At 38.9% G+C, this 25,888-nt stretch overlaps 3 protein-coding genes across 3 annotated transcripts; 1 reads left to right on the top strand and 2 right to left on the bottom strand.

Annotated features, from left to right (window-relative positions):
* Positions 1-1,870: 1,870 nt before the first annotated feature.
* Positions 1,871-10,936, bottom strand: stard3nl (STARD3 N-terminal like). Its single transcript, XM_026937189.3, has 8 exons — positions 10,680-10,936; positions 6,655-6,938; positions 5,774-5,851; positions 5,306-5,383; positions 4,951-5,004; positions 4,473-4,590; positions 4,242-4,340; positions 1,871-3,013 (listed from the first exon to the last, which is right to left on the bottom strand). Exons 2-8 carry the CDS (start codon positions 6,853-6,855, stop codon positions 2,961-2,963), a joined length of 681 nt encoding a protein of 226 aa, XP_026792990.1. The 5' UTR covers positions 6,856-6,938; positions 10,680-10,936; the 3' UTR covers positions 1,871-2,960.
* A 1,473-nt stretch (positions 10,937-12,409) lies between these two features.
* Positions 12,410-16,461, bottom strand: epdr1 (ependymin related 1). Its single transcript, XM_026936928.3, has 3 exons — positions 16,086-16,461; positions 14,203-14,411; positions 12,410-13,225 (listed from the first exon to the last, which is right to left on the bottom strand). Exons 1-3 carry the CDS (start codon positions 16,310-16,312, stop codon positions 13,035-13,037), a joined length of 627 nt encoding a protein of 208 aa, XP_026792729.1. The 5' UTR covers positions 16,313-16,461; the 3' UTR covers positions 12,410-13,034.
* A 2,842-nt stretch (positions 16,462-19,303) lies between these two features.
* On the top strand, positions 19,304-25,712 carry nol7 (nucleolar protein 7). The gene is made up of 8 exons (XM_026935903.3): positions 19,304-19,495; positions 20,784-20,844; positions 20,962-21,017; positions 21,231-21,256; positions 21,383-21,440; positions 22,084-22,205; positions 23,150-23,227; positions 24,478-25,712. Exons 1-8 carry the CDS (start codon positions 19,332-19,334, stop codon positions 24,549-24,551), a joined length of 639 nt encoding a protein of 212 aa, XP_026791704.1. The 5' UTR covers positions 19,304-19,331; the 3' UTR covers positions 24,552-25,712.
* Positions 25,713-25,888: the final 176 nt, after the last annotated feature.

Below are 25,888 nucleotides of genomic sequence, written 5' to 3'. Positions count from 1 at the left end.
TAGTGGAGCACAGGGAGCAAGCTAACAAGGGGTAAAATGTAAAATGGACTTTTTATGTTATTACACAAGGTCAAGCAGCATGTACTACTGGCCACATTACCACGTGTGCTAGCAATGGTCTGCAGCAGAACAATTCAGAACAATTCGCCTGTGTTCTCAAGAAAGCCGTGTCTAAAAGCGTTTTCAGGGCTTTATTTTTCTTCAGAAGGTTTTTTGGGTTACTGAGCTGTGTGTGTAAATTACAGAATCCAATCTTATTTTACTTTAAACACCATCTTCTTGGCTACAACATAACAATGTTTTGAAACATGTGACCAACTCACAGCAAGTGTTAGAAAGGCTAAAGTCCAACCTCCATACCGTGGGGTTAGTTGTTACACAGTGTTACAACTTAAGTGACATTTTGTAAACAAAGACAAGTTAATTCTCTCTCACATAAAAGAAAAACAATGGATTTCTTGAAAGTTTTTATTCACAGAAAGTAAGAAAAACCTTGTGTGTTGAAGAGTTTGCTTCCTCTATCCCTGGGGAGCAATGGGTGAAGTGTGAAGGTGAAGTGTGTCTTGTGTGAGTGGTGGGTGCACAAACTGTGCACTAAAGTATATAATCACTATGTCAGTCATATTTGTGATGAAGAGTAGAACTGTGTTGACCTGTTTGTTGTATTGTTAAAAACACTGCTCAGGGAATTTTACCTTGTTGCCAAGGCACAAGGCATTTCTTAACTGCATTTCTTCCTGAATTGTCTAACAAGGTTGAACACACTTATAGCTCCTCAATTCAGGACAATTTAAGCTCCTGTATATTGTTCAGGATGCCATCAACACACAATGACACTTGGGGAAGTTCAGACAGCATTTTATGAGATTTTCTCAGGAAGGGTTCTTTCTTGCAATGCTTCCAAAGGATATTTTGATGTTGATTTTGAAACTTGACAATCAGAAACATGAACTAAACTGTGTAATTCTAAAATGGTCACCTTTTTCCTGCTCTTTCACTATCCTCCTTACTGTATGGGGGACAGTGTGCACATGGGTGCTACTCCTGTCAAATTTCCAACTGTTTCAGACATTGAAGTATTAATGGTATTTTTTAACTGCTTATGTGCGTTTGTGTATCTATTACCTGATATATGCAGATAAAGAACCATCTGTCTCTTGTGTTGAAAGTTCTTTGGTTTTCCCCAAGGTAAGGGATGATAAGGAGATTTTACCCAGATTTCCCAGACAGATTTATACCCAGAGAAACAGGACATGGTTAAAGGCAACAACAGAGCTCGTGTGGACTGGGAGCAAATGAAAAAAATTAAAGAAAGCCAATTTGCTTGAATTTATGTAAACATTCCTTGGTGGTACCAATAATTTGGACACATATTTTTGAGACAAAAAAACTATTATTTTAAAAAAGGTCATTCTAATGACAATAAAGTTTGTTAAAAGAAAAAGGATGGAAACCGCTGTGGGTGGAAAGTGTGGCATGTTTTTTTTCATACTCTACAACCGAGAGTGTTTACTGGAAATAAAACACATGCAGCAGTTCACCACAAAAAAAGCTCATTTTTGCTGAGCTGATAAGGTATTGGCTGCTGCAGTATGTGTGTGTGTGTGTGTGTGTGTGTGTGTGTATGTGTGTGTGTGTGTGTGTATGTGAGAATTATTGGTGCAATGTCTTCTCACATCAGGCCTCAAATAGAGCTCAAAGTGCGAATACGTGAGGCTTTGCCCACACCCCTGCCAACCATATGCATCTAGCTATAAAAATTCTATAAATAAAATAAATAAAAGTATCATGTAGCTAACCAATATCCCATGAATATACTGGGCTCACTATATTATTAAAGATTTTTTAAATCAAAGAACATGACTCAAAGTAATCTGAAATAAACAGAAACTTTAATTAAAACAAATGATTTTACATTTACCATGAAAAAAAAAAAACTGAATGGCACAGAATGATTATCAAATCTCAAAGGCTGAGGTTTCACATAATCGCCACATACAGAAGCTCTTGCCTATTAACTCAAAAATCAAACAATATGTGGTATGTGGTATATGTCTACTGACAGACAACATGCATATATTACTGTGAACATATGATCATTCTACACAAGTGTTGTAAACAGTTTATGATCATGCAGAATCAAATGAGCCCTTTATGGTGCATGTTAGTCTGTGGGTAAGTAAACGGTCCCAAACATGTTATTGGTAAAATATAATTGCCTAGAATATGTGAAGGCCTATTTTCATATACAAGGACTGACAGACATGTTAAAATGGTGACTGAATAAAACAGAATAAAGAACAATGTAAATAAATGCTGAACATCGAACATCCCAATAATCTGTGGTTGTGCAACTGCAACTCCAAATAATGGACATTTACATGTTTTTTAAGTGATCTAAATATAATATAAACGCAGGAAGCGTCAACGGCCCTCGTTATGTAAGACACCGGGAAGTCATGATTGCAGCCATTTGCTACAGTAGACACGAGTGGAACAAGAAAATATCAAAGTGCAGCACATATGGAAAAGCAAAAGCGAACAGTCATCCATTTTTAACTTTGATATTTGTTCATGAGCAAATCAAAAAAACAACAACTTGGAAACACCATGGTGTCTGTTATAGCATTAATTAAACCAAATGAACACGGTTCTGATTGGACTGTTTTGTGTAAAGGGATTATGGCTGAGTTCTGGACTGAGGATAAGAGTCAGGCTGAAGAACATAAATTTGGCAGTGGTGGAACCAGAGTGGCTGCCAAGATCACTTGGATGATAAATCACAGAAACTAAAATGCAGCTCAAGGCAGGGTCACACATGCCGAGACCTTAGTGCTGGCACAGTATTGATTACTCCTGAGCAACCCAGAGACACACACACACACACACACACACACACACACACCTTTCGCATAAAGCTATACTGGACATTCCAATATATGGGCACCTTGGAACACCTGCTAGACGATGGGTTTCTCAAGGTCAAGCTTGTCATCAAGATCTTCTTCAGAATCTGCAAGGTCCAAACAGATTTATGTGATTAATAGAAAACACACAGGGAAAATATGAATTGCTTTTAGACAGTTTATTCTGACGTGAGAATTTTGTAATGCATCTTGAGTTATTTATGTTTATACCATGGCGCTGCTGAATTCTTGAAAGTGATTGCTCAGGAGCAGGGTTGTTATGGTGTCAAAATACTGATTAAAATGCATCACCCGTTCATTTTTTTACCCAATGATACTGTACTTCAGTGGTCCTCATCCCTTTTATGTCTGACTGCGATTCCCAAAATATTTTAAAAACTCCTCCCTCTAGACTCCTCCTAAATCATACTACAGCAACTGCTGCTTCTCCACATTTCTCCCTTTGGCTTTGTGATCTGTACCTGTTGTACACACATTACATTGCTATGTTCATAACTTTATCATACCCAACGTCTATTAAATGTACAGAACAACATAAGTAAACAAAACCAATATTTTTGACCAAGCAGCACTGCAAACTGCTGCACTAGTTAGATTTTTTTTTCAGCGTCCCTCACAGCCACTCTGTCTTTCAGCCTATAATGACAACGTGATAAATACTGATGGATGCTCAACCTAATCTAAGACTAATAATAAATAATAAACTTAAAAAATAAGCAATTGTTGATATGTAAAGTGCTTTGTAACAGTCTTATTAACATCAAGACTATAAAATATAATGCATAACAGTAATAACTGGAACTAAGTAACTTGTTTTGTGGATGTTTCATAAAATTAAATGTAACTATGAATGGTTAAAAAGCACTGTGTTGTTCATTCATAAATTAAATATTACAATTAGCACATACGAATAAGAGGAATGTGCTGTTACTGGAAAAAATAAACTGTCTGACATTTGTTTCCTATAACAGCACATTGCGTCATGTTTTTATTCCTTACTTAATAAAATATATTGAGTCTGGGACACACAGACAAGGCTGAGGTTTTATTCTGAGGAACTATGTGGTTTCTTTTGTTTAAGTGTATCAGAATAAATGATGGTGCACCTGGGCCCTCATGGTATTGTTTATCAGAAAACGAACTCTGTGGTTCAACAGTCACTTTATAACTCCATGTGTACTTGCTCTCAAAATAACATTATCTCAAAGCATTTAATGGCACTGTCTAATTCTTATGTAAAAAACACAGAATGTTTTCCTTGTTATAGGTTTACCATTGTCACATTGTGCTTTCTGGTAGGTAATGATCTCTTACCTGCGACAGACTCTGGTGGTGAGTAGAACTGTCCGTCTGAGAGAGGTCCTGGCAGCAAGAGTGGAGCTCTCTCTGAGATACTCTGTATTGTTAGATATCCTGTCACATAAATGTGCAATTGTTAATGTGTTTTGTCGAGAAAAAAAAAAAATCAATATAATATACGCTAAAAAAATAGTTTATCATCAGTGATGGTAAGAACACTGCTGTAATTTAACAAAGCAAACTCACTGTTTTCGTCAATGGCTTCCTGTGGCAGAACTTTGAAGTCTAGGAGCCACGTCTCTAGCCACACCAGAATAAATGAGGTGATGGGTAGCAGGTAACCGAATGCCCCCTGAGAGAGCAGCTGGACAAGGACAAGGAGCATTAAGAGCCTGTGTTTAAGATGTTTATGCTTGGTTTTACAGTTTGTGATGCATTTGATATAAACCAGTCACAGCCATTACACTGACTGTCAAAATCTACTGTACAGCTAAGCAAAGATCATACAAATGCGAAAAATAAGGCAGTGACTGTGTGACCTATCCAACAGTCATCCTGTATAGTCTATGCACTGGACGGTATTATACCGTACTGCTTTTTCAGAGATTACTTTGCAAGACATTTTTACTGTGAGCAGTGTTGTGTGATAGCTTTAGCGTTGCATGGTGCTCCTATTAACTTTATAGTGAAAGTATGGTTTATCTAGTGAAAAGAGAAAATGTACCTTTGATATAATAACTTTTGCAATTAAGAAACCACTGGTGATCGCCGTTGTTATCTGTATAAAAAAAAGGGCAAAGATTCATGAATAGCACTGATCTTAAATGACAGGTCTATTGTCTATTGTTTGCAATGCACTAGTTCTTTTGTTTTCTATTATATCTTAGTGAATAAATTGTCAGTTTTTCTTTAAAGATTCATTACACTAGTGCTGAAAGTTCAGTGACTCTTATTACAAAAATTTTAAACTGTGCAGCAAACCTGACAAAGAGGGTTGCCACTTGACAACAATAAGACAGAACACTAATACCCCCTGGTGTCAATAAGTGGAATATTAAGCCCTGTGGAAGTGGACGTACCGCGATGGCCCACCAGTGGTGCAGTCTGAATACTGCATACGCCAGGATCAAGGCTGCAAATCGGAACACAGCCAATATCTGAAGAGGGAGAAATGAATGTGAACTAAAGAGACAACATGTGCTGTAGCAATATATGTGTAATAGTGAAAAAAAAAAAACATTTAACTGTTTGATGTTATTGATGTTTTCAATGTATGATTGTCTAAAAAACAATAGGAAGGGAGCAGGCAAGAGAATACTGACCACTAGCCATCTCAAATATCAAAAAGCACTGTGATATAACCTCAACAGGGATTAGGCTATAGTTAGATTCTGTCTAAATCAGATTCACTCTAAACACATGCAAACGGACAATTATACTTATGAAATTTCAATACATCAGGAAAAGCATCACATAGTAAAAATAGAATTCAGATGAAAAAAGGAGAAGAAGAAAAGAACTGGCTAAGGAAAGGAACCGTTACTTACAAAAATGTCAAAAAAGGAATTGTGGTAGTCATATTCTAACACCTCCTTTTTCAGCTGTTCCTGTATCCCTCCATTGACCTCAAGCAGAGAACATAAAGAGGAAATTACACAAATATTAATGCAAAGCAATAAAAAAATACTTTTATTTTATTTTATTTTGCAGTAATAAAATACTCAGTGTGCACAATTCTGACATAATAGGTTTTAAAGTTATATTTTCCTCTCTGATTTTTCTAAACAGCAAAAACACTAGATGTAGGGATTATTGAAAATTACTGATTAACTTGTATACTATTACTTTGATTAAAATGTTTTGAAAAGAAAGCACACAACTTTAACTTCAGTATCAAGCTTCTATCATCTCATTGAAAATATTAAGATTTATACCACAAAGAGCTTCAGCAGAGGTTGACCAAAGATTGGGAAAAGACCACGCAACGTTATTCCAATCTTCAGCTGTTTGTTTAGGTGACCCAATGTAGCCTCAGATCCCTGTTCTTGACTGACAGTAGTGAAACCTGATGTTGTCTACTGCTGTTGTAGCTCATCTGCCTCAAGGTTTGTCATATTGTCCATTCTGTGATGCTTTTCTACTCACTACAGTTGTAAAGAGTGCTTATTTAAGTTACCGTAGCCTTCCTGTCAGTTCAAACCAGTCTGGCCATTCTCCTCTGACCTCTCTCATCAACAAGGTGTTTCCGCCCACAGAACTAAGAGTTTTTTTTTTTCCTTTTTGCTGTTAATGAAGTGCTAGCAACGAAGCACCCAACCGGTACAGCCCTAACTACATAAGCTCACCAAGATGATCTCTGTTAGTAAGTTTTAGTCTTATGGTGGCTCTGGCACTGCTTTAGGCTTTGATGTGCAACATGCAAACCTACATTGAGCTCAATGATCCAGAGCAGAGTGATGAAGAGAAGATCAAAAGTCACAAACAGGCAGAAGGTTCTTCGGAGGTCGGAGATGCACTTCTTTTCCACACCATCGTAGGAATCGATGCGGGCAGACACAGGGGTGGAGTTGATGGAGCCCACACCCCTTGCTGCGGCTCTCGAGTCCACGCTGCTGGACTGGCTGGCCATGACCTGTCACTCACACCAGGCCACAACCACCGCTTTCTCTCACCAGCCAAGAAAGCTGCACCTACCAGCCATGTTCAGTCAAGCTAAACCACAAAGAGACACAAAGCAGAAACAATTCACACCATTGAAGCAGGCCTGTTTCAGGAAGTGGACAGGGGCATATGCAACGGTTCCTATAGTGACAAGACGTGATGTGTCTGATAGGAGAAACGTCTTATTTGCAGTTGTATTTTTTGATTAAAAAAAGACAAACGAAATGAGCAATAGGGCCATCTCTAACTCCTGGTCAAAACAGCACAAGACTTGCTTCACTTTGCCTGAGGGGATCAAACTGGAGTGGATGACATGCTTATCTAGCTACAGCACAGACCCTGCTTATACCTGGGAAAACCAGGCAGAACTATAAGAATTATTTTCTTATTTTTTCCACTTTTCTAGTGCATTTAATAGCACACCACCTGTGTGTTTGTGAAACAGACACATCCATGATTAATGCACATCCATATCCTGGATACTGAACAGTGAACAGTGCTGTTCAGTGCTTCCTGTTTTCTCTGCACATTTCCAACTTTAGATATTGCATAACACTGAAAAGACATCATCTGCAGAAATTATCTCATCACATGGGCTGTAGTGGGATCATTATTACATACAACCTAGAAAAATTGTTAATCCAAAGTCATTGCTTTATCTAGATTGCTGATTAAATGATTTTTACATACAGCAGAGGTGACTGCTTTAAAACGACATGGGAAGCCTGTTCTCCCCTAAAATAAAAAATAAATAAATAAATAAAAATTCTGCAATGAAATGTTTCTATATTAAATGCAGAAATATGTCGATATTATTTATCACTCCTGGTGAAATTCAATATATTAGTGAAACAAACGATCAAATATCTCAATGAAATACTGCACTGTTCATTTTACACAAACTGTTTTAGGTGGACAATGCAGCCTGCATGAAATTCTCCTTTCAAGGCCCGGACACACCACCGATAGGAATCCAGTGACGCCTGGCTTCTACGAGCTCGTATGGCAGATTCAAGTACACTGTGTTTTAATGGGAGAACAGCTTCGCCACATGATGATTGGAAGATCTCTCAAAGGGGCCATACCTCATAACCAACTGCCAATCACTGAAATGGAAATAAACATGACTGACATCTCAAACTTAAAAATGCCAGTGTCAGTCACTGACAGCTCGGAGCTACAGTTTGCATTTGTTTATTTATAGGTCTAGATATCTAGCTGTCACTAACTTCTTCAGTGAAATTGAGCTAGTTGGCAAGCAGCTTAGCTGCTTTTTAGCATGACATGGCAGACAGTACTAATTTTGTTGACCTGATAGTGTTTTTAATACTCTTACTTATGATGAAAGGCTGAGAAGTAAACAGGCCAGACCAACAGATGAAACAGATAAAACAAAACACTCAGATGGATGTATAGATACACTATATGGCCAAATGTTTGTGGACACCTGACCATCACACCCATATGTGGTTCTTCCCCAAGCTGTTGCCACACAACTGTCTCACAATAGGATGTCACTGTATGCTGTAGCATTACAATTTCCCTTCACTGGAACCAAGGGGCCCAAACCTGTTCCAGCATGAAAATGCCCCTGTGCACAAAGCGAGCTCCATGAAGACATGGTTTGCCGAGGTTGACGCAGAAGAACTCGTGGCCTGCACAGAACCCTGACCTCAACCCCACTGAACACTTTGGGATGAATCAGAATGCTGACTGGCCCCAGGCCTCCTCAAACAACATCGGTTCCTGACCTCACTAACGCTCTTGTGGCTGAATGAGCACAAATCCCCACAGCAACACTCCAAAATCTAGTGGAAAGCCTTCCCAGAAGAGTGGAGCTTATTATAACAGCAAACGGGGGCTACATCTGGAATGGGATGTTCAAAAGCACATATGGGTCTGATTGGTCAGGTGTTCACAAACCTTTGGCCATATAGTGTTTATACTTCAATAACAGACACGCGTGTTTTCCCTATCGTAAAAACCACCAGCTGTCACTGACATAAGGACAACCAATGATCCAAACCAAACATTTATAGATTATCTGTAATAATATAACAATAAAAAGCCAATTTAATGACGTTTCAATTTAGTGAAATTATCCTTGGAATAGACTGGCGTCCAATCAAGGATGTTTTCACGCCTCACGACCAGTGTTACCGGAATAGACTCCAGATCCAACACAACCCTGACCAGGTTAAAGCATTTGCTAAGAAAGAAAGAAAGAAAGAATGAATGAATGAATGAATCTATAACAACACATTTGTAAATAACATCCACCTGCACAAAGTAACACTTTAAATACCTCAAACTAAATGGAACTAATTTACACACACCTACAGGCAGTTAATTAGTTGAGAATTTTCTTGTAATCTTGTAAACTCTGTAATATATACTAAACTTCTCTTTCTTATCATAATTCAGTAGTACTTCCTCTGCCATTGCAATGGTATGCATGCACCATTTCATGTAATCCTCTAAATATAAAGCTGAACACACAATAGCAAACAGAATCAGGTAAGACTGACTAATCCTTAAAAAGCACAACACTTCTTTAATCAGCCAGGGAGCTGAAAGAAGAATGATCTGTACAAGCATAAATAATTTACACACTGTTCAGCCCTAGAAGAATGTAGGCTGCACTTCCTCGTCATAAAACTAACACAGCAAGAAGTTCACCTTGTTAGACGGAAAACCAGTCTGCTCGCATGACACAAAGTGAAGTGCCACATTCTGCAGTGACCTTCCACATGCCTCAAAACGCAGACATTACTGTGGGCAGATTATATACTGCAATAACATGCGGTTACCAAAGACGGTTCCTTTTAAATCTATATTTTAATTTGTGATTGTGACAAGACGTCCTACCAGGTGTAGCACTTCTGCGCATGCGTACTTGATATCTGCACGCCCATAAATTCATGCTTCTTCATATTTTAACACTGGAGGCATTTTCTAATTATAAGACACCCTATGAAAATGTGCTACCTAGTGCTATATATTTACGGAGGAAGCATTTCTGACAAGGTAACAGTAATAAAGTAGACAGTGTTATAATAGCAGTAATAGCAGAAAGTAGGCGAGTTTGATACTTGAGTTTGAGACTTGTTTTGTAAGATGGACCCAGGAAATCTTTTACAAGTTTTATCACAAGTAAATTTATGACTCTTTTATAGAGTTGTCATGTTGCACAGATTTTTTTACAAGCTGAATTTTATTGAATGTTTGATTAATATCTGTATTTGCCATGAAATAGCCATTGAAGCTGGTATTAATAAATACCAATAAACTTAAATACAAACAAACAAACAAACAAAGTTTGATAAGATCAGCAAAACTGATCAGCAAAACAGCTTGTGACTCGCATCATAACCACAACAACAATACAGGAAGTGTTGTATTTAGCAAGTAAGAGTAAATTGAGCTGATTGTGTCAGTGTACAGTTAGAAAAAAAAATTAATAAGCACAGTGTTTGCTATTCTTCTGCTTTTGGTGCACGTTTGCTAACGCTAGCTAAGCGTTGTTCCTTAATGCACAACCTCAATAACAAACATGTTATCACAAGCAAATATTCTACTCACTGACGGTGAAGAGTCTGCTTCAACTGAAGAGTTATCTATGTGTAATTAATTCACATCACTACAAATACAGCTAATTAAAATCAGGGGGGAAAGCATGCTAAATAACAAGTCAAGTCTGGTCATCTACTCATCTATTTGTTATTTAGCTAATCCTCGCCAGATTAAACCATGCTGTGTTCTGTATTGACAGGAGCTGATGTGTTTACTTACCTTACACTACTGAGTAGCTGTTAAACTAGCCCAGACTCCAAACATTCAGCTACACCGGCTAGTCAACTGCTTATTATATTAATGCTAATATAATAATGTTAATATTATTGTGAGTGGACGCTGGGCCGTGCCGTCACGCCGTCAGCTCGCCGAGGCGGGTTTACACTGACCTCAAGCCAGTTCTTAGTTTCTAACACAATGGCTAAACGCAGCTTTATGCTACAAACCACAGCGCCGCAGTCAGCACGAAATAGAAACTTGTTTCATGCGCGTCGGTAACGTGACCAGACAGGAAGTTACGTAACCGTATTTTGAACTGGGAATTGTGGGACGTGTAGTTCCCTGTCCAGAGCTAAGGGCAGTCTTATTTATTCCCATGGAGTCCATTTTTGAAGTTTAACTATTTAACCTTTTAGGATATAAATAATTTATATATATATTATTTTCTAGTTTTAAGTTGGATTGGCTTAATTAATGAGAGAACGTTGCCATGGTTACCATTGTTTTTTTGTTTGTTTGTTTAACAAAACTTTAGTCACTGTAGTATTGAGCTTACACTCAGGCTCAGACACACAGCATGGACTTTTCTTGGTTTAATGGTTTAACATGAAGATTCCAATGTTAAAAGTCACTGAATTCTTTAAATGTTAATGAATTCATAGCATTCAGATATATGACTTTGAAAACTATTGCCTTTGGCTGTCCATGGGTAGCCTAGATACTTGTGTTTTTTCAAAGGGAATTTTGCAAGCTACATATGACTAATCTGAGGACTGGAATGAGTAATGTGAATAAAAAAATAACTATTGGATTTTTCATCCATGGCAGTTCGTCCACAGGGGCAGGTGCAGCAGATCGAGGCCCACAATATATCTCCTGATAATCTTCATAAAGTCCTCATTTATAACTCTGTACATTTTAATTTCACTGAAATAATTACTTCTTTTGAGTGACTGGAAAAAAAAAAGATTTAAAAAAAATTGCTATTTGACAGATATAAGCTGATGTTTCAGTGTTTTGTTCACCTTCCATAGAGCTGTTATTGCACCTAATGGTCAAAAATTGGAGCTGCAACGAGTGTGAATAGAGGCCTATTGGGCAGAAATCACACTGCTCCATTCTCAAGGCAGGAGCCATGGAAGGAAGAGTTAACAGGGTTGCCAGATTGGGTTAGTTTCAACTACTCAGCAGCCACCAAGATCTTGTTTCATAGCAAATAATCGTATGAGTATTGAGTAATCATAATCTAATGAAGTGCAGACAGTGTGTCTTTGATGTACAGAACTATTTCTACTGTAAGAAACTGTATATTGCAAATATTGTGAGAGGAAACATGGGATTAGGTCTGTACATCATAAATGTGTCCAAGGTGTGTCCAAACCAAGGTGACCTGGTTTCCCACAAAGTCTGTGGGAAAAAAAAGAAAACTGTGGAAATCTATGGTCATGAGTCACTGCTAATACAGATGCTTGATTTTCTGAAAGTGTGAATTTTGAATCTCTTAAGACTGAAATAAAGCTACTTTGAATTTCAAGGAGGTTCATTCAAAACAATTGAAATACAGATATGTAGTTTTGGAAAGTAACATATTTCAGTTCTTTGAATTCAGTGGCGTTCGAATTTAATTGTTCATTATTAATTCAATGATTTTAACTTTCATTTCTTTATGTCTCTTTTTTGCTTCCATAGTTACGCTGCATATTTTCATTAAAAACAAAAGACACAGAATGTATAATTCCTTTGGTAATATTGTTTTATTATTGTCTTGTGTCATGGATTTATAGCATGGATTAATGACCATTAAAGCAGCCATATTAAATAAGATACACAAATCAAAGCAAATCAGTAATGGCTATCAGTTGAACAAATAACCAAAAATTTTGATTTAAGAGAACCATTCACCTTACATGTGTCAGGTTTGATGCAGGTTTGCACTTCATAAAATAAACATAAGTTCAAATATGTGGGTATATGGGGGCACAATGCAGAAATAAGCTTAGGTTAGCAACAGGTAACAACCATGGTTGACTTTCCATGTTTTACATTTTGTTTAGAATGTATTCCTGTTTAAATTTGAGGCACAATTTATTTAGTACATGTTAATAAAGTTAAATAAAAGTTGAAGAACTAGAAATGCCATATACCCTCTTATTCAGTCTTGAATATGAGGTCCTTAGTGCATAAAGGTACAGTTGTGCTTTCCTGGTAGTTACGCCTATTCTTCATTCTATCTCAATGACATATTAGCTCAACAAGCAGCTATCCATCTAGAAAACCTACTGTGTGTATGTTATGCCTTTCATCCATCTGTGCAGATTGCAGAAAAGTGATGGACTAAAAGATTGAAGAAAAGGTTCAGCAGTCAGAGGCCATACGTTCAGGCAGAGCCGACATGCAGGTGCTGGGTGGGGTGAACACTTCAGGGTCACTGATGCCCAGTTCTAGGTCAAAGATGCGAGTGGAGGTGGTCACGCTGCTGTTCTTGGTGTAGGTCTCATGCACCGGGTAGCAGTCCTTCAAGGTGTAAACTCCCACCCAGGTCTCATCTGTAAGACAGACACAAATGTATACATTGTAGTAATATTTATAAAGATATACCTTGTGTGACTCTTCTGTGTCAATATTGGATTAACAAGCTTATTCGCAAGGCTGGATCGATCATTGGACACAAACTGGAGATGTTTGAGTCAGTGAGGAACAGGAGGTCACTGAACAAACTGCTCTCCATCATGGACAATCCGTCTCACCCACTCTACAACACACTACAGAGTCAGCGGAGCTCATTCTCCAAAAGACTCATTCAAATTTGTTGTCACAGAGAACATTACAGGAGTTCATTCTTACCAATCGCAATAACATTGTACAACAGCTCACCTGTGTGTGACAGATGATAACACTTTCACATTACACTACTACAAGAAAGCTATCATTTAGAAAGCTGTCATTATATTCTACATTCTCAAGGTTCTTCATATTCATTATTCACTGTCAGTTTTCACAAGTATACTTATGTAAATACTGATGTAAATCTGGTTAAATCTACAACTGTGTTCCATATCTGCACTACTACGTTTAATTTAACTTACTGTATTTTATATTTTATATTTTGTGTGTGTACGTGTTGTATCTTGCTACTGACCATGCTGCTGTAACACAAGAATTTCCCTCATGGGATCAATAAAGTATATCTATCTATCTATCTATCTATCTATCTAATATCAGTTGGCACCAAAAACCAATTTAATGCACCAGTGGCACTCAGAAGAATGACATCATCCTTTAACAAGTTGGACACTGTTGCCAACAAGTCTAGTCCTTTTTATTACTAATTTATATGCCTCAAGATGAAGCCTCAAATACCCTTAAAGTATGCATCAATCAGAAAGAAGGCTATTGAAGAAAAACTATTTCAGACATTTGACCTTGCTGTGATTTTGACCCTGTTTGAATAAATTCCAAAATCTAATCTGAAGGATGGATGGATGAATGGACACAGAAATACCTTTTATTACACTGGACTAACCTTTGCGAGCTTGCTTTCGGTCAGACCACTCTTGAACCTCAATCATATCTCCAGGCCCACCAATGAAATACTGATCCTCATATGTGGAGTTCATTGGGATGTCATACGGGTCCCAGGGCTCAGTCAAATTAAGCTTAGCACATGCCTTGGTGACTTGCTCAATCTGGAATAACACGCCACTCTTAAACAGGTAGATGTATTCAAAGAACCTATGGAAAGAGTGACAACGTTAGGTACGCGATTCAGGAACAGGCTTACATTAACTACGAGCTCTGTACGGACAGAGATACAGTAAAGTGTGCTCTGGTGCACAGTTTTGACAGTTATTATGGAGAAGATTCAGACAAAAAAGCAATAGCACTGGAGGAAAATGTAAAATACAGTACACAGACAGTTTTGCTTTTCATTTTTGACTTGAGGACAACATGCCACACTGAAAAGCAAACCTTTCACTGCATTGCAGTTATGTCACTATATCTCTTCTGTGAAAAACAAAACAATGCTGATTTCATGACTGAAGTAAATATAATTCCCAATTGCACTGCAGTTCAGTTCTTTTTTCGCAGTGGTGCCACGCTGAAATACAATCATTGTTCAATCACAGTCCTAAGCCGTACTCAAGGGTGTGGTTGTATTGAGAGAAGGGATGAACAGCCTGAAAGCATCATTTTCCACGAGGCATTGCCGTCCATATAAAGGAACGTCCTTTATAGTTTATTACTTGTTTCTGCATTCCTACTGCACTGAACCCTTAATCATCAAGCTTTTCACAATTATTACTACCACATGATAAGTGTTAATGTGACTAAAAATACTCACAGCACTCAGCAGGACCTTGGAGTTATGCTATCAGAGGAAATCATAATTCACCATCTAATTAACAAAACAGCATTACTTTACACTGAATAAAGACAAAATTAAAACTGTGCAATGGCAAATACAGTAAACATCCCTGCGTTAATGTTATTGAGGTTGCTGTGTCTGTAAGTCATTCAGAACATTTATCCTGATAACACACATCTTCAACACACACCAGGTCTCAGATCCTCCCTGTCATGCTGCTTCACACACATGATTCACATTCACGCTCACAAACAGCTCAGGTGCTGGTAAAGAGATATTGGATTCTGTGGAAGTATTTTGGGTCCACAAAGGCTTAGTGGTTAGCACTGTTGCCTCACACCTCTGGAGTTGGGGGCTCAAATCCCGCCTCCGCCCTGTGTGCACAGTTTGCATATTCTCCCCATGCTTCAGGGGTTTGTTTTCCTCTGGGTACTCCACTTTCCTCCCCCAGTCCAAAGACATGTGTTGTAGCCTGATTAGCATTTCCAAATTGTCCGTAGTGTGTGAATGGGTGTGTCAGTGTTATTGTGTCTGCAGTGCATCAGGGTACTATTGTGCCCTGCGATGGGTTGGCACCCCGTCCAGGGTGTCCCCCGCCTTGTGCCCCGAGTCCCCTGGAATAGGCTCCAGGCTTCCCGTGGCCCTGTGTAGGATGGATAATGGATGGATGGATGGATGGAAAAAATACTACTAATAAAAAACACCTCATAAATGCGAGTCGAATCTCAAGAATCGGTTCACCTAAAAGAGCCGATACAAAGAGTCGACTCGTTCATGAATGACACATCACAAATAGGATTATGCTTCTTCTAGGCTTTGTTTTATGGATTCCGAAATAACATTTAGAGGAGCTGATTAACTCATTAATTGACATTTGAGTTTACAAGATAAAATGTTATATCCACTTGGCACAGGCTGGTTTTAGAAGAATTGCGCTGCTGTGTTTTGATTATGGCTGATGAGAATATCTAGTGTATAGAACGTAAACAATACGCTTCAAAGTATTCGTGATAAAAAAAAGGTGAAACTCGGCTACGTACTTCTTGCACGGTGTGTGTCCTGTCTTCTGCTCTAACAGTCTTATGCGCTGGTTCTGTGCGTCGTACGCCACAGCGGCGCGCGTGTTTCTCCCGGTGCTGTGGTCATACTGCACGCGCCGGCCCTCCCACTGCAGCGGGGCGACACACGGCTCCTCCGGGCGCACGAGCGAGCTCGCCCCTACCGTCCACACACACACTGCTACCAGATACACTAACCCAGGCTGCATTTTGGAAACGCAACGCAAAATCGAGCAATAAAACAACTGGTCTTTGTCGACTACAGCGCGAGTCGGACAGCGTCTGCACAAATGCAGGGCAGGCTCGCGCGATCTAACGGCCCGAGCCCGACAGCACGCGCTCACACCCGAGCAGCGCGTGCAAATGATAACTCGGAATCTGATTGGTCAGAAAAATGCATTCAGTAAACAAAAGATGAGTATGAGAATCAGAATCAGAAAAAGCTTTATTGCCAAGTATGCACACACACACCCCCCCACACACACACAAGGAACCTGACTAATAACTACTTAATAACAATATCAATAATAATAATGTATAGAAGACAATAAGCAATTTTTTTTGACGAATAAATGCTTAGACACACAAATTGTCATTAAAGTAAATCACAGCAGACATACACTATATGGCCAAAAGTATGTGGACACCTGACTATCACACCCATATACAGGTCTTCGACACATACAGCTGTTGCCACAGAGTTTAAAACACACAGTTATCTAGAATGTCTTTGTATGCTGTAGCTTTAAGATTTCCCTTCACTGGAATTAGTCATGGAATTAGCCAAATCTGTTCCAGCATGACAATGCAGATGTGCACAAATCGAGGTTCATAAATACAAGGTTTGCCAAGTTTGGAGTGGAAGAACTCGAGTGGCCTGCACAGAGCCCTGACCTCAACCCCACTGAACACCTTTAGGATGAACTGGAACTCCGACTGCACCCCAGAGCTCCTCGCACGGCATCGGTGCCTGACCTCACTAATGCTCTTGTGGGTGAATGAGCAACAATTCCCACAACCACGCACCAACATCTAGTGGAAAGCCTTCCCAGAAGAGTGGATGCTGTTATAGCAGCAAAGAGGGCACCGACTTTGGAATGTGATGTTCAACAGGCACAAATGAGCATGATGGTCAGGTCTCCATAAACTTTTGGCCATATAATGTATACAGAGTATAGACATAATATCCAAGGTGAATAAAGACTACAGGAAAAGAAAATTAGAAGGAAAAACATGAGTAAATAAAGAAATGAATAAGCAAGCAAATAAATAAATGGTGTATATAGTAGACAGTTTAATGAAAAAAAACAAGCAAACAAATGAATAAAGAGACATACAGGCATACACTGTATACTAAAGCACATAGATAGATAGAGTAAATGTAAAAAACCTACACACACTTGTTAAAATTGCTGTTTTTTGTGACCAAGATAAACGATGTCGGATCTTTCTCAGGCATTAATGTGATACAGCAACTAACAAAATTCAAGTGAAAAAACATAAACGTTTTAGGAAACAAATACTTTGTTAAAGAACCTTTTAGCTTTTGCTTGGAATAGAGCACTCGGGCGAAAGAGAAGGTCAGCCCAGACTTGTCTATCCTCAGCCACAGAAACCAGCTCCTCCTGAGGGATCCACAGACATACCCAGATCAACTGTGAGATCTAATCTCTCCAGGCGATCGTGAGTCTGCCGTGGTGTCTCCGTCCAGCAGGACATGTCTCATACGACTCTAGTAGGAGTCAACCAGGGAGCATCATTGTAAGATGCCCAAACCACTGCACTTGGTTCTTCTGCATTTGGAGGAGTAGCGGTTCTTCTCTGAGGCTCTCCTGGATTGTTCAGCTCTTCACCCTACCCGTCTCGCCCAGCAACCCTGCAGAGGAACCTCGTTTCCACTGCCTAATTGCAAACTTAAACAAATAAATAAATAAATAGTAGTACCGTTGCCACCTCACAACTCCAGGGTCCCCGGTCCAGTCCTGTTCTGAGCATATTCTCCCCATTTCCATATGGGTTTCCTCCTGGTTCTCCAGTCTCCTCCCACCTCCCCAAAACATCAAAAAAGAGTAATAGTAAAACACGAAACGAGCAATAAAACCAGGTGTGCAAAAATGGGGGTGAATAATATATACAACATATGTATGACATCAGCAGTATGTACAGTTGTATATATGGTTGTGCAGTAGTGTGTTCACCTTTCACACGCTGACGTGCTGTTGTACAGTGTTGCAGTAGTGTGTTCACCTTTCACACGCTGACGTGCTGTTGTACAGTGTTGCGGTAGTGTGTTCACCTTTCACACGCTGACGTGCTGTTGTACAGTGTTGCGGTAGTGTGTTCACCTTTCACACACTGACGTGCTGTTGTACAGTGTTGCGGTAGTGTGTTCACCTTTCACACAGAGACGAGCTGTTGTACAGTGTTGCAGTAGTGTGTTCACCTTTCACACACTGACGTACTGTTGTACAGTGTTGCAGTAGTGTGTTCACCTTTCACACACTGACGTGCTGTTGTACAGTGTTGCAGTAGTGTGTTCACCTTTCACACACTGACGTGCTGTTGTACAGTGTTGCAGTAGTGTGTTCACCTTTCACACACTGATGTGCTGTTGTACAGTGTTGCAGTAGTGTGTTCACCTTTCACACAGAGACGAGCTGTTGTACAGTGTTGCAGTAGTGTGTTCACCTTTCACACGCTGACGTATTGTTGTACAGTGTTGCAGTAGTGTTATGGTGAAAGGTATGAATGATTTCCTAAAACGTTCTTTATGGCAGCGGAGCTGAATGAGTCTGCTGGAAAATGAGCTCTGCTGTCTTTGTCGTGTGTCATGAAGAGGGTGAGACGGATTGTCCATGATGGAGAGCAGTTTGTTGAGTGACCTCCTACTCCTCACTGACTCCAACATCTCCAGGTTTTGTCCAATCATAATTTCAGCCTTGTGAATGAGTTTATTGATCCTGCCAGCATCTCCGACACTGATGCTGCATTATGCAAATGTATGTTTAATAATTACAACAATTTTAATATTATCTAAATAAATCTATTGTGTTCAGGGTTGTATATACGTAGTGTACTGTAAGTGCGCACACAATAAAAATTTCGCATTGCAGTTTGTTTACAAGTTAAAGCGACATCCCACTCCACACCGCTAGGGGGCGATGTCTAGCGCCCCACCTGCTCCATCTTGCTGTAGTTTGTTCGTCTTTAATATTTGTCGATTTCAATATGGCCAAATTTCAACGTGGGGATTTAGAGTCCAAATCTGAAAAAGAGTTAAGCGAGAAAATGTCTGATCAGAGCGATGATGAAGGACCGGAGGAAGTCACGTTTAACGACTCGAAAGCAGTCGCGCTAAAGAGCGTTAAAGACGCGCGGGATTCAGTGAAAAGGTATTCAGGTCTGGGGCTGTTAGCTCGCCTGCTAGCGCGTTAGTCTGGGCCAATGCTGCCTTCAGGTGCTACCGGAATTCTCCTACTTCTGAAGGGGGAATCGTGAGAATGTCGTTGTTACATGCTTTGTTGTAAGACGCCAGGTTCATTCATACATATTTATTTTTTTCTTTTACTTTTATTTTGACACCATATCACAAATTAGTCAGTTAGCTAGCTTGCTGACGATAACGGAATTGTGGTCAAATACAACATTTGTTCGCTGTGTAAAAATGTACAACATTAACCATAGAATGGTTGCTGATATAATACATAAATGAAGATGACCAAAACGGCAAGGGTTAACAATTACCTGCATTTAGAAACAATGAACAAAACCTGTAATTCAGTACAGAAACTGTATTCTCCTTCCCAGCCGTAATTACGACTTGAGAGGTCATTCATGTGCAGCTTCCTAGTGGGAAACTCGTATTTACAATAATTCCGGTAGCACGTGAAGGCAGCATAAATCCCAGCTCACTCCTAGTGCACTACTCAGCACATGGACACCGTCAGATTCAGTCTCTGTAGTGAAACTGTGTAGGAAGTAGGGATTATAGAAATCAGGCCTAGTGTGCACCGTTAGCGTGTTAGTTTAGCCTAGAAAATAAACCAAAAAGCGCTCTTTTTTTTATTTATGTATTTATTTTTTTTTTTTTTAAATGTTCATTTTGGTTTAAGATTTAAAGATATGTATATATTTTTACTAATAGATTTAAATCCATGCCACATATAATTACCGGAGTAAGCTATCTTTAATTGAAATATGGTCCGGGAGTCGATTCCCAAAAGAGTCGACTCACCGTTTCGTAAGAATCGGAGAGTCGACTCCCAACCGGAAGTAGTAGAAATTCCGCTTATTAATGCACTGACTATAAAGATGTTTGTGAAACTAGTACAGTACCTAGACTAGGACTAGTCCAGCTGACACTAATACAGTCAAAGTATTATATAAGATCAGAGCCTGGTGAATAAGAAGGTTAAATAGACTCATGATGCTGAGTCAAATGAAAAGCTTTCTGATGCCAGACACTTTCTGCTCATCTGTTCAGTTGTACAGACATTTGGTTTTGGCTTGGGCATGGGGATTATGCATAGCTGGCAAATTGCAAACTAGTTGCAGATTTCTTTTTCTTTCTAATGCTGATTTACACGGGAACATTGAGTATTACATGGTAGTTACATGAAGTATTTATATGTAAACGATAAACATGATTCAGCTGTGTAGTAATCATGCTTTGTTTATCAGGGGAAAAGAGTTGCTGAAGGAGAAGAGGCGAAAAAGACAGTTGCTTTTCCAAGAACAAAAGGTACAAACCTTTGGATCATATTTAAGCCATGCTAGTGGTTTAAACAGTCTTTTGTAATTACATAATGTTTTTATGGAATAAGTTCTAGTTACTAATATAATGTCTAATGCTTTGAAGAAAAGCAGACTTTTACCAGAAGCTCTTTTGGAAGAATTTGACACAGTGGCCACGAAGTAAGTGTTTTTATATTGGCTATATATACACGTTTATTTGCAGTTATTTATACTCGCTTTAATCATTGGGCTTACCTTATTAATATTATTTCTATTTCTTGTATTTTACCATTATTACTAAGCACCAGTACACCAAGACAGATTCCTTCATGTAAACCCACGGTACTTGGCAATAAAGGTTGACTCTGATTCTGTTGTTTTCGTTTCTTCTAGAGCACCACCGCTGCCAGATGTGAAAGGTAACATCTAAAATTCTTCTGTTACTGTCTCAACTCTGATCAGATCATGCATTATCTCTTTTGCTGATAAACTGTAATTTGGTTGTAAGTTTACTTTGACTTATTGGAGGCTATTTTGTCCTGCAGGTGAGCAGCAGCAGGAGAAGAAGAAAAAAGCGAAGAAGCCGAAGAAAGTGTCTAAAAGGTAGGCTGAAATCTCTTAAATACAATTTGAACTAGATTTTCATTTGCATCATTATGAGGAAGCGTACAGAACAAAATGCAGTTACATTTGATGTGTTCAATCCAGTCCAATCCATGTGCCGAGAATGCATGTGATGTTGACTGGCTGTTGCACAGGAACACAAATTGTATTAAACTGCAGCTTGCTGCCACCACACCTGTGATTTTTGGCATAACATTGCTACAGAAGGTAGCGACTGTTGCTGTGAGGACATCTGTAGTGGATCAGTGCTAGTGGCTGATAATCAGAGCTCAGAGATCAGTATTGTGTCAAAAATGGGATTGGTAGGATTAATGTAATAAAAATGGATGCTATTATTTTTTTTGTTGTTGTACGAGACAAGGACTTGAACCATTTTGGCCGCATACCATTTACTAGAGTGCCACGTTGAAACCATGACGTAAACAGCACTGCAACATGAAGCACTGGTGTAGTCAGTTGTCTTACAATACTGATTCACAGCACAAACAGTAATCAAATCTGGCTGTCATAGAAAACTGAGTTTTATTTATCCCCATTACATTTATCGCTTGTTTCTGAAACGAACATGAACGCCATCATTTCCTGCACAAGGCGCACGGGAAGATCTCACGGCTTGCTTTAGTTTGCAGGGCAACTGCAAGGTGATGCGATTGAAGGACCGGTCTGCCAATACCTCAATGCAGAAATCAGCCATGGATTTCATCCAAGCACGTCTGTATGGCCCAGGAAGCCAGAGAACAACCAGTAAGGAAACACAACAAGCCAGTATACATGTATATAACCCTGAGACACGTTAAATATGTTTATACTGAAATTTTTTATGTGCGTAGAGGATTTTTTTGGTTAATTCTGTATTTTCATTATTCCTGTGAGAAGTTAGCAGTTGTCAAACATTACTAGCGCAGTTACAGTGACTTGTAATAGGACAGAAAAGTTCAACCATCTCAAATATAAGGGATAAATGGCAGGTTTTGCAGTTCACTTTTTATTTATATACCATGTAAAGACCATATAGTATATTATAATATATTATATGATTATATATTATAATTATAATATATAACCATTTATAATATATATAATGATAAATCCTAAAAAAAGTAAAAAAGTTGACTCAGTAGCATTACACAGTCAGTCTTGGATGCAGTGAAGATACATATTAATTCTAAAGTTTAATATTGAAGTTGTTTAGGATGGATTTTTCCTTTAATGTGTATAGCCAAAACATTTAGGATATCTCTTATTTCTCATTTTTAAATATTGTTTGTTGCCTTAAAAATGCATACTTTTTCTTTAAAACAAAATTAATATTTAACATTTACTGTCTAATAATGTCCATACCTGCTTCAGTTGCTTGATAGTGAGCTATTTGGAGGGGAAATGGCATTAAACACAGGCAATTGACAATAAGTAAGAAACTGTAAGTAGTGAGAGCAGAGGTCAGGTACATTAAACCAAACATGTTCTATGATTGATATGAGGAATTTTAGCATTTGGACTGCAGCTTCAATGCATCATCACTTATTTACAGTTCGTAATGCTGCTGTCATGAGAATCCCAGCTCAGAATTGGTAGGAAAATGACTGGTCCTCTAGCAGTTTGTTATTTGTGTAAGCTCAGGAGTTGTTTTACATCAGCAAACACGAGGCTGTACCGTTGCTGGTTTACCATTTGAGTGTCTTTTTCAGACGCTGAACTTCTTTCTCTGCAAAAGAAACGCGGACTCAATCAAGGAGCTGCAGTGCAGTTTGCGAATAAGAAGTGGGGTGAGTTTGAGCTCTGAATGTTCTTCTCTGGCAGTTTAATGTAAAAATTCAGCAAAGGTTCTTTCTCCAACATGCATGGGTCCACAAACTTAACAGTAATGGTTCAAGGCAACATCAGGACTCTGATACAATGATGTCTCATGGTGCTCTGAAGGGTTTAGCAAGCTTGATGGTGACAAGTTCATTTGACTAGGAAAGTGTGTGAAATGTGATATTGTACATTTGAAAATCGGTCAGTTATTTAAAAAAAAAGTAGACCAAGATTTCTTTAAGTCTTTAAGATTACTGCTTAAAAGACACTATATGTGATGATCCCAATACAATCCCCTCAGATCACGTGTTCTACGTGTCGGATTATACGATATCATCTGTCATCAATCAACGTGAACCAGGCTCATGCAGAAAATGGGATCGTATAAACAGAAATAAGCCCTCGTTATAATAGTAGCAGTGTTCTGCCTGGAGAAAACACATTTTAAAAGAAGAGGAGTGTGCTTTATGCACAAGCACACAGGAAACTCATTTTTGCCCTGTCATGATGGAAGCATTAAAGAGAATTCTTTCTGCTGCCACAATTCAACAATCAGCTCTTCTTTTAAATCCCACATTTCGTTTGAGTTGCCATTGCCACTACCATATTTGTAGCTGTCATCATCCTGTGACCTTCTTCTATTGGTGGCTTTTTTTTTTTTTTTTTTAAGATGAGTATCATAAGAGTTCTCACACAGATTTTTAAACCAAAAATAAATCCAACCTCTGTAATGACCTTATTCCAACCTGCGAATTTCTACTTACAAGATGAGTTGAACGTAGCATTTGTCATCAGTCATCTTTCAGTCACATTGTGTGTTCTAAGGTCGTCAGTCTGAACCCACAACTAAATAATTCTTATACAGTGTGCAGTTTTTTGTCTTCTACAGCAAAATCGGGCTAAAAATGCCACAGTGTAAAGCCAGCTTTATTGATTTTTTTGCCCGTTCGTCCCAAGGTTTCCTTAAATTGAAATTGTCACTCAGAATTTAAATTTCCAGGACCCAAGCAGGGTTAACAATGATTGTGGTGTGTGTGTGTGTGTGTGTGTGTGTGTGTGTGGTAAGGACATACAGAAAAGGGGGAAAAAAGGAAAGTGTTTGTGTGAACAGAAGCTGCTATGTTGCCTGGAAAAGTTCAGCCTGTGACGTCACAGGTTTCACATATGAAAGCACATCTTAATTCAAAGTTAATTAAGCTGTTTTTAACTGTCCTTACAGGAGCAGACCAGAAGGCCAAGGCAGAAAAGTGCAACAAGAGGTTTATTCACAGACAGAAGCTAATCGCCAGCTGAGACACTTCCGAGGATGTTTTATGTGCGACAGCATGATGAAGACTGCCTGCTCAGATTTCAGTCGTTGCAGCCAGTGCTGTTACACAGTGCTGTACAGACCAAAATGCAGTCACAGACACATGGCTGTGAAGAACTGTTGTATTGATTTGTGACTGGAAGCAGCTCATCATTAAGCATTGAATCCACAAACCTGGGACAGATTGTTTTCTTTTTTTGATTGTAAGCATTTTATGGAGTATTCTGAAAGTTAGACTTTAAAGAGGGGAAAAAACCCTGAACAAACTGCATATAAATATTTAAATTTAACATGTGATCTTCAATAACATCCAAGATTTACTTTGTAATGGAATTGAGCTTTTTTTTTTAAGTTTAAATGGCTTTCATCAACATGGTCTATGTTCAGTTTCCTACATTACCCACAATGCTTTTTGACTACCTGATGATCGTGGTGTCAGTGGGAATTAGCCCTTGCTTCATCTCTAAGTAAAGAGTACGATGCAGCCAATGCTTTATTATTTTAATCTGTCCAGCTCTCTCATCTGCACAAACAGATCAGGTTCTAAAGTTTTAGTGTTCATGCTAGTACCGCCGTTTACACCATTGGGTTTATCTCGTAGATCTCTAACTAGCTGAGCAGAGTTGCTGCCGTAACTTGACACAACTGCATTGTAGAGCTGCACCACAGTCTTGGACCTTTAAGTCCGGTGTTTGTCATCTCCACTAGCTCTACTTTAGATTTCTCATTAATATGACATAAATGGTGAGCGAGAAAAGAAACACTTGCTCTTTTGTTGTTGGGAGCTAAAAGCAAAATCTGAATTATCACTTATGTTTGGGAATTTTTTCTTCCGTTAACCTCCATTAAACCGCACTAGGAATGTCTGCTGTCGAATAACACAAATACAGCACCAACCAACATATTAGCACCAAAATCACTGACCACATCCCAAACATTTCAATGTAAACACATTTAGTGTTTTGGGACTTTTCCTTTAAGGAACATATGAATATGCAAATGGAAGGTCTTTACACTCTTTATAGCAAGTGCTGCTATAGAGATCAGGTCAGATGCTTTGTGTCTCTTGGGCTGAATGTAAATACTACTCTTAATTACTGAATGTAAGCGTGAAAAAAATAAACAACCCCAAACTGCCCTGATGATTATTGTGAGACCACTGGATTGATTAGTTTAGAACGGCTGTGTCAGTCACAATTTTAATATGCACAGTCTGTAATGATATTTACAACATGGGGTCATCACTTCCAGTGGAGGTCTTACTGTAGTTACTGTGCAATTACACAATTATCCACTACAGCCGACGGTGACGCATGCATCC

Source organism: Pangasianodon hypophthalmus, chromosome 4 (assembly GCF_027358585.1).
Source record: "Pangasianodon hypophthalmus isolate fPanHyp1 chromosome 4, fPanHyp1.pri, whole genome shotgun sequence".
In the NCBI taxonomy this organism is placed as follows: Eukaryota; Metazoa; Chordata; class Actinopteri; order Siluriformes; family Pangasiidae; genus Pangasianodon; species Pangasianodon hypophthalmus.
Note: the sequence above shows the minus strand (reverse complement) of the source record. Positions and strands in the feature narration are given on the sequence as shown.